The 12,896-nt window shown below is 39.6% G+C and overlaps 1 protein-coding gene across 1 annotated transcript in view; it reads left to right on the top strand.

Annotated features, from left to right (window-relative positions):
- Positions 1 to 12,896, top strand: part of LOC310735909 (kinesin light chain 1-like) — a 28,334-nt gene that overhangs the window by 5,229 nt on the left and 10,209 nt on the right. Inside the window, exons 2-9 of the mRNA XM_083559197.1 lie at positions 655 to 898; positions 984 to 1,214; positions 2,928 to 3,006; positions 5,156 to 5,384; positions 6,426 to 6,513; positions 7,344 to 7,445; positions 8,392 to 8,565; positions 9,913 to 10,012. Coding sequence (XP_083415323.1) covers positions 662 to 898; positions 984 to 1,214; positions 2,928 to 3,006; positions 5,156 to 5,384; positions 6,426 to 6,513; positions 7,344 to 7,445; positions 8,392 to 8,565; positions 9,913 to 10,012 — 1,240 coding nt within the window. The 5' untranslated portion in view covers positions 655 to 661. The remainder of the gene's footprint in view (positions 1 to 654; positions 899 to 983; positions 1,215 to 2,927; positions 3,007 to 5,155; positions 5,385 to 6,425; positions 6,514 to 7,343; positions 7,446 to 8,391; positions 8,566 to 9,912; positions 10,013 to 12,896) is intronic.

Below are 12,896 nucleotides of genomic sequence, written 5' to 3'. Positions count from 1 at the left end.
CCCCTGCACACACTGCATAGTTATTGTCTTTATCTTTATTTACTATTTTATTATTTTTTCAGTTTTTTATATTTATATCATAACTGCACAGTGGTAGGTTAGTGGTTGAGACATTGGACTCTGGATCTGTGATGATCACAAATGTTGAGCTATTTTATGAGCTCCTGGTTCCATAAACTCAAACGACTGTATAAGATTGTAGAAAGGACATCACTCATAATCACACACTCCAGTGCTCATGTTACTTCTCACTCTCCAGTGTTCTGTATTGTTTAAAGACTATAATCACACTCTTGATGTCACCCAATTGAGGATTGGGTCCTCTTTTGAGTCTGGTTCCTCTCAAGGTTTCTTCTAAGGGAGTTGCCACAGTCACCCCCAGGCTTTATCATCAGGGGTAAATACACATCATTCAATTTAACTCTTAATTCTGTAAAGCTGCTTTGAGACATTGTCCATTGTGAAAAGCGCAATAGAAATAAACTTGACTTGGATTGGCAGGTCAGGAGTTCAAATCCCAGCACCACCAAGCTGCTCATTTGTAAGTAGCTCTAGATAAGGGCGTCTGCCAAATGCTATAAATGTAAATGTATACTTGACAATAAAGATGATACTGATTTTAATCTTTCACCATTTATCTGTAACCTGTCCCAGTGAGAACATGTCCACCATGCACGAGAAGCTCGAGAGAATGACTCAGGAGGAGATCCTGGTAAAAACAGTGATGGTGATCCAAGGCCTGGAGGCTCTGAAGAGCGACCATGACTTTATGCTGCACAATCTGACGGAAACCATCAAGTGCTTGAACGAGGGCGAAATGGCCGGTCTGGTGCATGAGAAATTCTCGCTACTGCAGATGTCTGTAGACAAGATCAAGCTGGGCCTGGAGGAGGCAAAGGTGAGGAACGAAGCGAAGTATCACATCTAGTCACTTGAAAAAGACATTTCTGTGTCTGAATGGCCAGCGTGTGTTCCCCCTGCAGGTGATGACGGCTCTTGCTGCCAACCTTCGGGAGCTGGAATTAGAGAAATGTGAGCTGCAGTTGCAGGTGTGTCAGCTTGAGCAGGAGAAGATGCAGCTGAAGGAACATGTGAACTACGTGCAGGAGAAACTGCAGACGTCTGAGCAGAACTTTGCTCAGGTGGAGGAGGAGAAGAATCACCTGCAGTTCATGAATGAGCTCAAGCAGTACAATCTAGAGCCATTCCTGGAGGTAAACACACTTTCACAATCACACTGCTCTGAAAGCAGTCATATTTTGCTATGTTTAGACTTTCAGGAGAACAGACAAGGCCACTTGTTTCACGAACCTTGCTAGTAGAACCAGTATCCATTGACACAATATTAAAAGTTTGTGGACACATAAGAGTAGTATCTGGTTCTTTTGAAACATCTTATTCCACATTTAGTCTTAATTTGCTCTTATACAGTAATAAGCTCCACACTACTGGGAAGATGTTCCACTAGATTTTTTTTCCATTTGTGGAGATTCATTTATTAATGAAGGTGTTAGTAAAGTCAGGTACTGATAAAGGTGACGTGAGGAAGCCTGGGGTGCAGTCAGCGCTCACATTCATTCATGTTCAATAGGGTTGATTTCAGAGCTCTCTAGCAGGAGATCTTCCACATCAATGCATATAAAGCAGATCTTCATGAAGCTCGTTCTGTGCACAGGGGCAATGTCACGCTGGAACAAGTTTGAGTCTCCTAGTTTAAGTGAAGGGGAAATTCCATGCTTTGTGCTAATTGTTTGGGGAAGAACCACACATGGTCAGAACAAGCGAATGTCCTCAAAGTTGTTGTTAGAAGCAAGAAGAATGGGCGAGCATAAGGATTTAAGCGAGTTTGATAAATTGAGACATATTGACGACTGGGTCAGAGCATCTCCAAAACTGCAGCTCTTGTGGGATGTTCCTGGTCTGCAGTGGTCAGTATCTATTAAAAGTGCTGCAAGGAAGGAACAGTGGTGAACCGGCGACAGGGTCACAAGCGGCCAAGGCTCATTGATGCACGTGAGAAGCGAAGGCTGGTCCGTGTGGTCCGATTCAACAGACGAGCTCCTGTAGCTCAAACTGCTGAAGAAGTTCATGCTGTTGATGCTCAACGGGTCACGACTGTTCTAGCAGCAACAAACCAACCAACACAATATTAGTCAGGTGCTCATAATGTTATACTGATCAGTGTATGTTTTTAGTGTCCTGGCTCATCAGCCTCTGCACATTTTTACACTGCCAATGCCTTTGGCCTTATTTATTTATTGTACATATTGTACATTACCTTATTTATTTATTGTACATATATATAGAGAGATATTAATGTATTTTCTATCATTTTATTCCATCTATAAAATATTCAAATTTATATCTCTATAAAAAAGGATATATAAGTGGAGAACCTTTGCCAAAGGTACAGGTTGTTTGGAGAAACCTAAAGTAGCAGTTGATGAAAGGAACTCTTTGGCAGCAGTTCAGAATGAGGAGTGACATTTAATTACTGCAGTTTGCACTTCTGTTTCACCAATTTAATCAAAAATAAAAACAAATAAATATGAAAGATGCGAAATAAAAACATTCAACGCAACACACATTTATTAACGATGTCCTTTCTTTACTCTGATATAAGAAAAATAATCTATTTTTGATCACTGAACATTTGTTTTACTGATGCGCCAAGTCTCAAATCAAGCACCAAAAACCTACATATCCGGCAATTAATACTGTCCGTGTGGAAACATAGCAAAAGTTCCCGCTTGGTGTCCTGATGATTTACGTACAGTGGAACTTTGGATTGAGAATAACGTGATTTATGAATGATTTGCAGGACGAGCGCTTGCACATGAGTTTTTGGATATTATGAATAGAAAAGCGCATGTATGGCGGGTAGTGTTGATGCTGATCGGTAATTCTGAGGGTTTATTTTTTGGCAGAACGCAGAAGATGAGGAGATCTTACAAAACAACCTGGATGAGTTGTTCCCCAATGAGGAAGAGACGAATCAAGAAGCCTGTAAGAATTTTCTTATCATCTTGCCTCATGCTATAAATGAACATTATTTTAATAAACATTTTTAACAAACGTTTGTGGACACCTTAGTATAAGATTGGTATATGCTTTTTGAACATCTCATTCCACTCTTCTGGGAAGATGTTCCACTTGATTTTGTAGAGCAATTTAGAGATTCATTCCGTCATAAGGGTGTTAGTAAAATTAGGTACTGATGTACAGTGAGGAAAATAAGTATTTGAACACCCTGCTATTTTGCAAGTTCTCCCACTTAGAAATCATGGAGGGGTCTAAAATTGTCATCGTAGGTGCATGTCCACTGTGAGAGACATAATCTAAAAAAAATATCCAGAAATCACAGTGTATGATTTTTTGACTATTTATTTGTATGATGCAGCTGCAAATAAGTATTTGAACACCTGAGAAAGTCAATGTTAATATTTGGTACAGGAGCCTTTGTTTGCAATTACAGAGGTCAAACGTTTCCTGTAGTTTTTCACCAGGTTTGCACACACTGCAGGAGGGATTTTGGCCCACTCCTCCACACAGATCTTCTCTAGATCAGTCAGGTTTCTGGCCTGTCGCTGAGAAACACGGAGTTTGAGCTCCCTCCAAAGATTCTCTATTGGGTTTAGGTCTGGAGACTGGCTAGGCCATGCCAGAACCTTGATATGCTTCTTACAGAGCCACTCCTTGGTTATCCTGGCTGTGTGCTTCGGGTCATTGTCATGTTGGAAGACCCAGCCTCGACCCATCTTCAATGCTCTAACTGAGGGAAGGAGGTTGTTCCCCAAAATCTCGCAATACATGGCCCCGGTCATCCTCTCCTTAATACAGTGCAGTTGCCCTGTCCCATGTGCAGAAAAACACCCCCAAAGCATGATGCTACCACCCCCATGGTTCACAGTAGGGATGGTGTTCTTGGGATGGTACTCATCATTCTTCTTCCTCCAAACACGTTTAGTGGAATTATGACCCAAAAGTTCTATTTTGGTCTCATCTGACCACATGACTTTCTCCCATGACTCTTCTGGATCATCTAAATGGTCATTGGCAAACTTAAGACGTGCCTGGACATGTGCTGGTTTAAGCAGAGGAAACTTCCGTGCCATGCATGATTTCAAACCATGACGTCTTAGTGTATTACCAACAGTAACCTTGGAAACAGTGGTCCCAGCTCTTTTCAGGTCATTGACCAGCTCCTCCCGTGTAGTTCTGGGCTGATTCCTCACCTTCCTTAGGATCATTGAAACCCCACGAGGTGAGATCTTGCATGGAGCCCCAGGCCGAGGGAGATTGACAGTCATGTTTAGCTTCTTCCATTTTCTAATGATTGCTCCAACAGTGGACCTTTTTTCACCAAGCTGCTTGGCAATTTCCCCGTAGCCCTTTCCAGCCTTGTGGAGGTGTACAATTTTGTCTCTAGTGTCTTTGGACAGCTCTTTGGTCTTGGCCATGTTAGTAGTTGGATTCTGACTGATTGTATGGGGTGGACAGGTGTCTTTATGCAGCTAACGACCTCAAACAGGTGCATCTAATTTAGGATAATAAATGTAGTGGAGGTGGACATTTTAAAGGCAGACTAACAGGTCTTTGAGGGTCAGAATTCTAGCTGATAGACAGGTGTTCAAATACTTATTTGCAGCTGTATCATACAAATAAATAGTTTAAAAATCATACATTGTGATTTCTGGATTTTCTTTTTTAGATTATGTCTCTCACAGTGGACATGCACCTACGATGACAATTTCAGACCCTCCATGATTTCTAAGTGGGAGAACTTGCAAAATAGCGGGGTGTTCAAATACTTATTTTCCTCACTGTAGGTGAGAAAGTGAGGAGGCCTGGGGTTTAGTCAGCATTCACATTCATGTTCAGTAGGGTTGGAGCTATATAGAAAAAGATCTTCAACTCCAACACATGTAAAGCATCTCTTCATGGAGCTGGTTTTGGGCACAGGGGCACTGTCATGCTAGAATATGTTTGGGTCTTCTTATGAGGGGGAAATTTTAGGTTAGTGCATCCAATGACATCCATGTGCTTCCAACCTCCAATATGTCTGGAGAAGTCTGGTGTCCCAATACTTTTCGCCATAAGAAAAAAAGTGTTCCTCTGAAGAAGAAATTGTCTCATTGGCGTTGTGAATTTACAGCACCGGGGCAAGAAGGCAGCATGGCAATTGCAGAAGCCCAGCAGGAGGACGATAGGGTCCCTGGACACCTCAAGACCCTCCATAACCTGGTGATCCGATACGCCCAAAAAGGCCACTACGAGGTGGCAGTACCACTGTGTAAACAGACTCTCGCTAGTCTGGAGAGGACTCTGGGGCATGATCACCCTGATGTAGCTACCATGCTCAACGTCCTCGCTCTGGTATACAGGCCAGTATTAATTTCAAAAGTCCTCAGATATTGATATACGCTTAAATGCATGTATATTGGATATCATGAACGCCAAACTTTGTTCATTATATAACCGAAGCTACTACGGAGAGTTTATAACAATTCAGTTACATTGTTTCAGGCAACAAATGTCCCCACAAGGACAGGAATACATATTATACAGTAATGTACGATTATACAAGGTTACTGAGGTTAAAGACGTGTGTTAGCAAAAAGCTAAAAACATCTGATTTGTGAGGTTTTATTTCCTAAATTATTTTCTCCAACACCAGAATAAAACAAAGAAAAAAAAGGCAAAGTAGAAAAAGCAATCCTTTGAAAAAAGGTATCTTTAATTAATCAATAAAAGGACAGAATCATGTCACAAAGTCGAAAAACGTTTAAGAAATAAAATGAAAGTACATAATTTTAGGTAAAATAAAAAAAGAGAATATTCAGACCTGATTGTGATGTGATGCAGCTTTCAGTCTCAGTGAGGGACAATATTTTTAGCTGGATTTCATCATTTTTTTTGGAATTAATTCAAGCTCCTTTTGGCTTGAAAATTAAAAAAAAGGCTAAAAAGTCTATAATATTTGGGAGTGTTGAGCCTTAATGACGTCTTCAACAGAGGTGCAAAATATAATTGGTAACACTTATAGTCAGTTATGATGCAGTGGAGTAAAAAGTACATCTATTATATTATAAATGTAGTAAAAGTAAAAGTTGCTTAAATTGTTGATACTCTGCTGGGGAGTAAAATCACCTTGTAGTTTTATTTCACCTTCACAGTTTTTCCTCTCACTTTTTTACAGGGATTTTTTTCAACACTTTTTTTCTCTAATAAAAATTCTATTATTTTTATGTATTTAAAAAAAAAATGACAACTAAATTTGAACTATTAAATAACGCTGCGTTATCCTCTTTATAGCTGAATCATTCATCCAGTATAATCAAATTATATTATCGTTAAATAATCATTTATTCCGTATTTAACAGATACAGTTGAGCTGATTCGAGGTGTGTCTCTGTGTATTACAGGAATCAGGGTAAGCACGAGGAAGCGTCCCGTCTCCTGTATGATGTTGTTGCTATCAGAATGAAAACTCTGGGTGAGGAACATCCAATGGTGAGTTCCAGCAAACACACACACACACAGAACGAGTGAGAGAGAGAAAGAACCAGACAGCAGTGGTGGAGGAAGTACACAAATCATCTAGTTGAGTTAGAGTTAAGATCACTTGAGTAAAAGTACAAAAGTTTTCAAATGTACTTAAGTATCCGAAGTGCTATGATTTGTTATAACTAGAATGTTTCTATTATCATTTTTATCACAAGATTCTTCACTTAATCACCTCAGTTTATGTGAAAAGACTCGAATGTGACTCTCAGCACACTGATCTATTAATAGAATGATATTAATGACTCAAACACTGATTGATTTCTATTACAATCATCATGAACCCAAAACCTTTTCAACTACTTCAAACTACTACAAATTAAATTCAAATTCAACTAAATCCACATTCGAGTCTGGAGTTTCTTCATTATTTATTCCTCTCTAAATGTTCTGCTTGATGTTAAACTTATGCTGAACTGTATGTCGGTGATCAGTAGATACACCAAGTTTCGATCAGAACGAGTTTAGAACAGAGTGTGCGCTCGACCCTGATTGGTGAAACCAGTGACGTTTTTATCTGCTCATTAATAAAAAGAAACGACTGATTTCAAGAAATGTATTTGAGTAAAAAGTATGAAATTTGACTTTGAAATGTAGTGAAGGTAAAATAAAAGATTGCCGGAATTTAAGTAGTTTAGTAAAGTACAGATGTGTGAAAAAGCTACTTAAGTTCAGTAACGAATTACATTTATTTTCTTACTGTCCAACGCTGATAGATATAATAGGAAAATGGCAATTTTAATAGTCTCACTAAAGGAACTGCACTATTTTCCCTGCAGGTGGCCGGTACACTGAATAATCTCTCAGTGCAGTATGGGAAGATGGGGAGGTTCATAGAGGCTGAGCCGATTTGTAAAAGAGCTCTGGAGCTGAAGGAGAAGGTATCCTACATTATTTCTTCAAAAGAAATCCACCTCCTGACTGATATTTTTATCATTATTTATAATATAGAGTCTCTAGAAAAGATGAGGAAAAGAGATCAAACCTGTGGTCCAAGCTGAGATGCATTTCTCAATTCTGATTGGTCAGAAGGTGTATATTAATTTAATGGACATATACATGAAGGTTTTTAATATTGAGGGAAAACAAAGTCAAAAAGTGTTTGCCCCCCTGTTAAAACTGTGGTTTATCACACCTGAGTTGAATTTCTCTCACCACACCCAGGCCTGATTACTGCCACACCTGTTCACAATCAAGAAATCTCTTAAATAGGACCTGCCTGACAAAGTGAAGTAAACCAAAAGATCCTCAAAAGCTAGACATCATGCTGAGATCCAAATAAATTCAAAAACAAATGAGAACGAATGCCCCTGTGCACAAAGTGAGCTCCTTGAAGATCTGGTTTCCATGCTTTGTGAAGGAAGCTCGAGGGGTCTGCTATAGAGCTCTGATCTCATCCTTAATGAACACCTTTGGGATGAATTGGAACGCTGACTGCACTACCAGGCCACCTCTGGAAAATTTCATGCTACAGCATCCAAAAACATTCTATACAAAACAGTTTGGGGAAGAACCACACACTCCAAACTATTTTCCAAATTATAGCACTTCCAAATTTTATTACATCCGAAGACGTCCTACAATTGTGTGCCTCCAGATTTGTAGTTACAGTTTGGAAAAGAAACAAATATGGCAGGAAAGTGTATTTTGTCTATATAATGTATAAAACTATTCTTCTTTCAACCAAATTCTTATTCCAACTAAACAATTCTTTTGGCTGTGACACAAAAAATATTCTCGTTTGTAAGCCAACTTTGGCTGTATTTTCAGCTTCTTTAAACATTTTGCCCATTTTTCTTGGTAAAATGTCTCTCCGTTGGTTGCCAGGTCCTGGGAATTGACCATCCAGAGGTGGCAAAGCAGTTGAATAACCTGGGTCTGATTTGTGAAAAGCAAGAAAAGTATGAAGAGGTGGAGTCTTACCTCTGCAGAGCCATAGACATATATGAGAAGAACCTTTGTCAGGATGATCCCCAATTTGACAAAACAAAGAACAACCTGGTGAGTAATCGCACTGGATTTTGTTTCCTTCTATCATTCCTTCCTCTTCTATTAGTTCAAAAAAATCAGGTAGAACAAACCAGAGGCATTAAACATGACCTGCACTCCCTCCTGTTACTCAAAGAAAGAAAGATTGGCCTGACAGAACAAATTTTTTATAACAAGAATTTTCCTTCCCTGGAATAAGCATTGAAATCTCACATAATACACTGTATGGACCAAAAGTATTGGGACACCAACTTTTCCGTATGTGCTAAAATGTCACCACGAAGTATGTGTATAGGGCGTCTTTCGATTTTCTTTTGGAAGACCCAAACCTGTTCCAGCATGACAACGCCCCTGTGCACAAAGCCGGCTCCGTGAAGATCTGCTTTTATATGGGTTGGAAGATCTCCTGCAAAGGACGATAAGATTCACAGTTCCGCATCAGTGCTTCGTCATTAAAGTTAACGATGTGATGCATCAATTTAAAAGAAGTGTCACATACAATACAGATTTACATGGCAGAGGTTCTTCTGGTCCAATTTGTCAAAATTCAATAGTTTTTCACTTTCTATCAATAACTCTATAATCCCCTCAGGTGTTGTCCTTGATAGTACATTGTCTTTTGAAAAGCATGTGAACAATATTACTCGTTCTGCGCACTTCTATCTTTAGAACATCGTCCGTCTTCCTCCGTTTCTCACTTCCAATTCCACAGCTGTTCTGGTACAAGCTCTAGTTACATCGCGCATTTTTTATTACCACTTTCTTCCGTTTGGGTTTCCTCAAAAACTCCTTCATAAACTTCAATTGGAACTCAGATGCTTGTATAACTACTAGAACCTCCTCTATCGAGTAGATCTCTCCTGATCTTCCTGGAGACAGAACGAGAAAAGAACGTCTGCAAAGACCGGTTTTATTTCATCCTTTTTTTTTCTTTTTTTTTTTTTTTGCACTACAAAGTCCTGTGTGTGAAAGTGGCCATACTTTAGAAGTCAGAAGGAGATGTGCATTCCTATCTACCGCTATAGAGCGCTGAACTCAACCTTGTTGATCATCATGAACGTAAATGCTGACTGCACCCCAGGCCTCCTCACCCTCACCTACATCAGTCCCTGACTTTACTAACAACCTGAATGATTCTCCAAAAAGCTCCATAAAATCTAGTGGAACATCTTCCCAGAAGATGTGGAGGTTAATATTAAAGAAAATGGGGACTGAATACAGAATTAAAGCACATACCAATCCTCTGCTTAGAGACACACACACACACACACACACACACACACACACACACACACACACACACACACACACACACATCTCTGTAATACCATTTATGATCTTGTTTCACATTTCTTCCAGGCCTCATGCTATCTGAAGCAGGGTAAATACAAGGAAGCTGAGATCCTGTACAAAGAGATTCTTACACGAGCTCACAAGAAAGAATTCGGGACAGTAGACGGTGAGTGTTTCGCTCACAGACGCTGCCCACAACACAAGGAGCCGCCATGAGAGACAACAGATTTACAGTATTATAGCAATCATCAACGCTGATGGAGAGTTATATGAAATGCAAACCTGTTAGAAAAGTCATAGCTGCTAAATGATCTTCTGACTAAACAAAGCCTTCGTGAAACTTAATGTGTATGCAAAGTAGACACGCTATACGGGCAAAAGTATTGGGACACCTGACTATCCCAGCCATATTTGGTTGGAGGCACACAATTAGATCTGATCTTTAAATGCTGTAGCAAAGATGTACATTTCCGCTTCACTTGAACTAGGAGACCCAAACCTGTTCCAACATCACAATGCTCCTGTGCACAAATCCAGCTTTATGAAGATCTGCTCGAAATGGTTTGAAGTGGAAGATCTCCTGCTACTGGCGTATACATCCTATTGAACACCTTTGGGATGTACACTTGCAATCAGAAATATTCAACCCCTAAAGACTTTTAAGGATTTATAAATAAAAATGTTTTCAAAGTGCAGGATTCTGATTTGGGTGGCTTCTTAATGAGTTTAGTGATACATAAAATCAACACAGAAAATGTATGATGTAGTATTTGTGTGTAACAGTATATTTTGTTAATATCGCCATGTCACAATTATTCAACCCCTATATAATATTGTTGTTTTTAAAGCTTTCTGACAGTTTTTATGGCCTGAAGTGGAGCTGAAACATCATTAAGCCTTTGGGAACTCTATAACGATCCTTCATTTGCTTCAGCTATGATGCATATATAAACCCCGACCATGGGTATTGGGTCTTGGGTATAAGAAGATTTCCAAAAGATTTAACATTCCAAGAGACACCATTGGGAGCATTAGAAGGAAATTTAAAACTTGTGGAACAGCTGCAAACCTGCCTGGCCTTGGAAGAAAGCTCACAATTTCATCAAGGGCCCTAAGCAACTTAGTCAGGACAGCTAAGAAAAACCCCCGTGTGACTGCAAGACAGCTACAGGATGACATGATGAAGGCTGGAACAAGTGCTTCAGTGGCAACTATAAGACGTACACTGAATAATCAAGGACTTCAAGACTTATTGACCAGAAGAATACCATCCGCACGGTCACGAACGGAGGTGCGTCAATAATGATGTGGGGCTGTTTTTCTGTGGCAGGAACTGGCAATCTTGATTGTGTACCTGGCATCATGGATTCCCAGAAATACCAGGTTATTTTGAAGAAGAATGTGATGCCTTCTGTTGACAAATGAAACCTTGGTGATCATTGGATCTTCCAGCAAGACAATGATCCCAAGCACACCTCCAAATCAACCAAAGCTTGGTTGGGGAAAAGATGCTGGAGTGTCCTGGAGTGTCCTTCTCAGTCACCAGATTTAAATCCAAGTGAAAATCTTTGGTGGGATTTGAAGAAGGCAGTTGCAGCACGAAAGCCGATAAACATCACTGAGTTAGAGGCTTTTGCACGTGAAGAATGGGCAAAGATTCCAATCGAGAGGTGGAAGAAGCTTGTCAGCACTTATCGAAAACGCTTGTTAGAAGTTATAAAATAATACTGCAATAACTGCACTTAAATAATACTGCACATGCTCATGTGTTACAAGATTTACAATTTTCATTTGAACTTCAAAGTTAAGTCAACCTCTGTTGTCAAAATAACAAATAAAATATGTATCAATATATATTGTTTGAATATTGTCTCTCTCTCTTTCATCAACATCACTGTATTGTCTATTGAGGTGATGGGGTTAAATATTTCTGATTGCAAGTGTGTGTGAACCCTGACTGCACCCCAGGTCTCCTCACCTTCTCACCTACATCAGTACCTCACTTTACTAACACTCTTGTGGCTGAATCAATCTTCACAAAATCTAGTGAAACATCTTCCCAGAAGAGTGGAGCTCATTATAGGAGCAAATGGAGACTAAATCTGGAATGGGACGTTCAAAAAGCACATACCATACTTGCGCTCAGGTGTCCACAAACTTTTGTCCATATACGTATGACTCCATACATGTCCATATATGCTCAAGTGTTTGAGTGTATATATGATTTTCTAGGACTAGTAGTATGGCGGTCTGTCTGTCTGTCTGTCTGTCTGTCTGTCTGTCTGTCTGCTGTCGCTCTGTCCGTCTGTCTGTCTGTCTGTCTGTCTGTCTGTCTGTCTGTCCACCATTGGTCTGTCTGTCTGTCTGTCGGTCTGTCTGTCTGTCCGTCTGTCTGTCTGTCTGTCTGTCTGTCTGTCTGTCTGTCTGTCTGTCCACCATTGGTCTGTCTGTCTGTCTGTCTGTCTGTCTGTCTGTCTGCTGTCGGTCTGTCTGCTGTCGGTTTGTCTGTCTGTCTGTCTGTCTGTCTGTCTGTCTGTCTGTCTGTCTGTCCCTCCTGGTCAGAAGTCTGTGTGAGGTTACTGAATTTGTCAGTGTATTTGATCACTGAAAAGAAAAGAAAGAAACAGTATAAAGAAAATTTATGCTATTTTGGCTGTTAGACTCTGTAATTGTGTAGAAAATTTACGGATCACTTTTCAGCTAATCCAAACAGAAATGTAAAAAAAAAACGATCTGAATAAATGAGTTATGATGCGGCACGAATGTGAACGTAAGTTTTTGTGTCATGTGCATTGTTACTTCTTTCATTTTTTTCTTTTCCTTTTTTTTGTTAAATCAAATTGATGTAACTATTGCTTCAGTTTTTCCTCTTTGTGATTCCACAACACAATCTGTCTGATCAAAAATATCTATAAAATGCTATAAATTGAAATGATTTATATTGATCCTGTTGATTGCTTTGATTGATGTCTCAATAAATCATCATGTGATCGAGTTTCTCCTTCTGATCTGGTTCTTTGCCTTTTATTTAATTGTATTTTTTATTAAAC

This window comes from Silurus aristotelis, assembly GCF_946808225.1.
Source record: "Silurus aristotelis genome assembly, chromosome: 13".
Taxonomy (NCBI): Eukaryota; Metazoa; Chordata; class Actinopteri; order Siluriformes; family Siluridae; genus Silurus; species Silurus aristotelis.
This window is presented reverse-complemented; position numbering and strand designations above follow the sequence as displayed.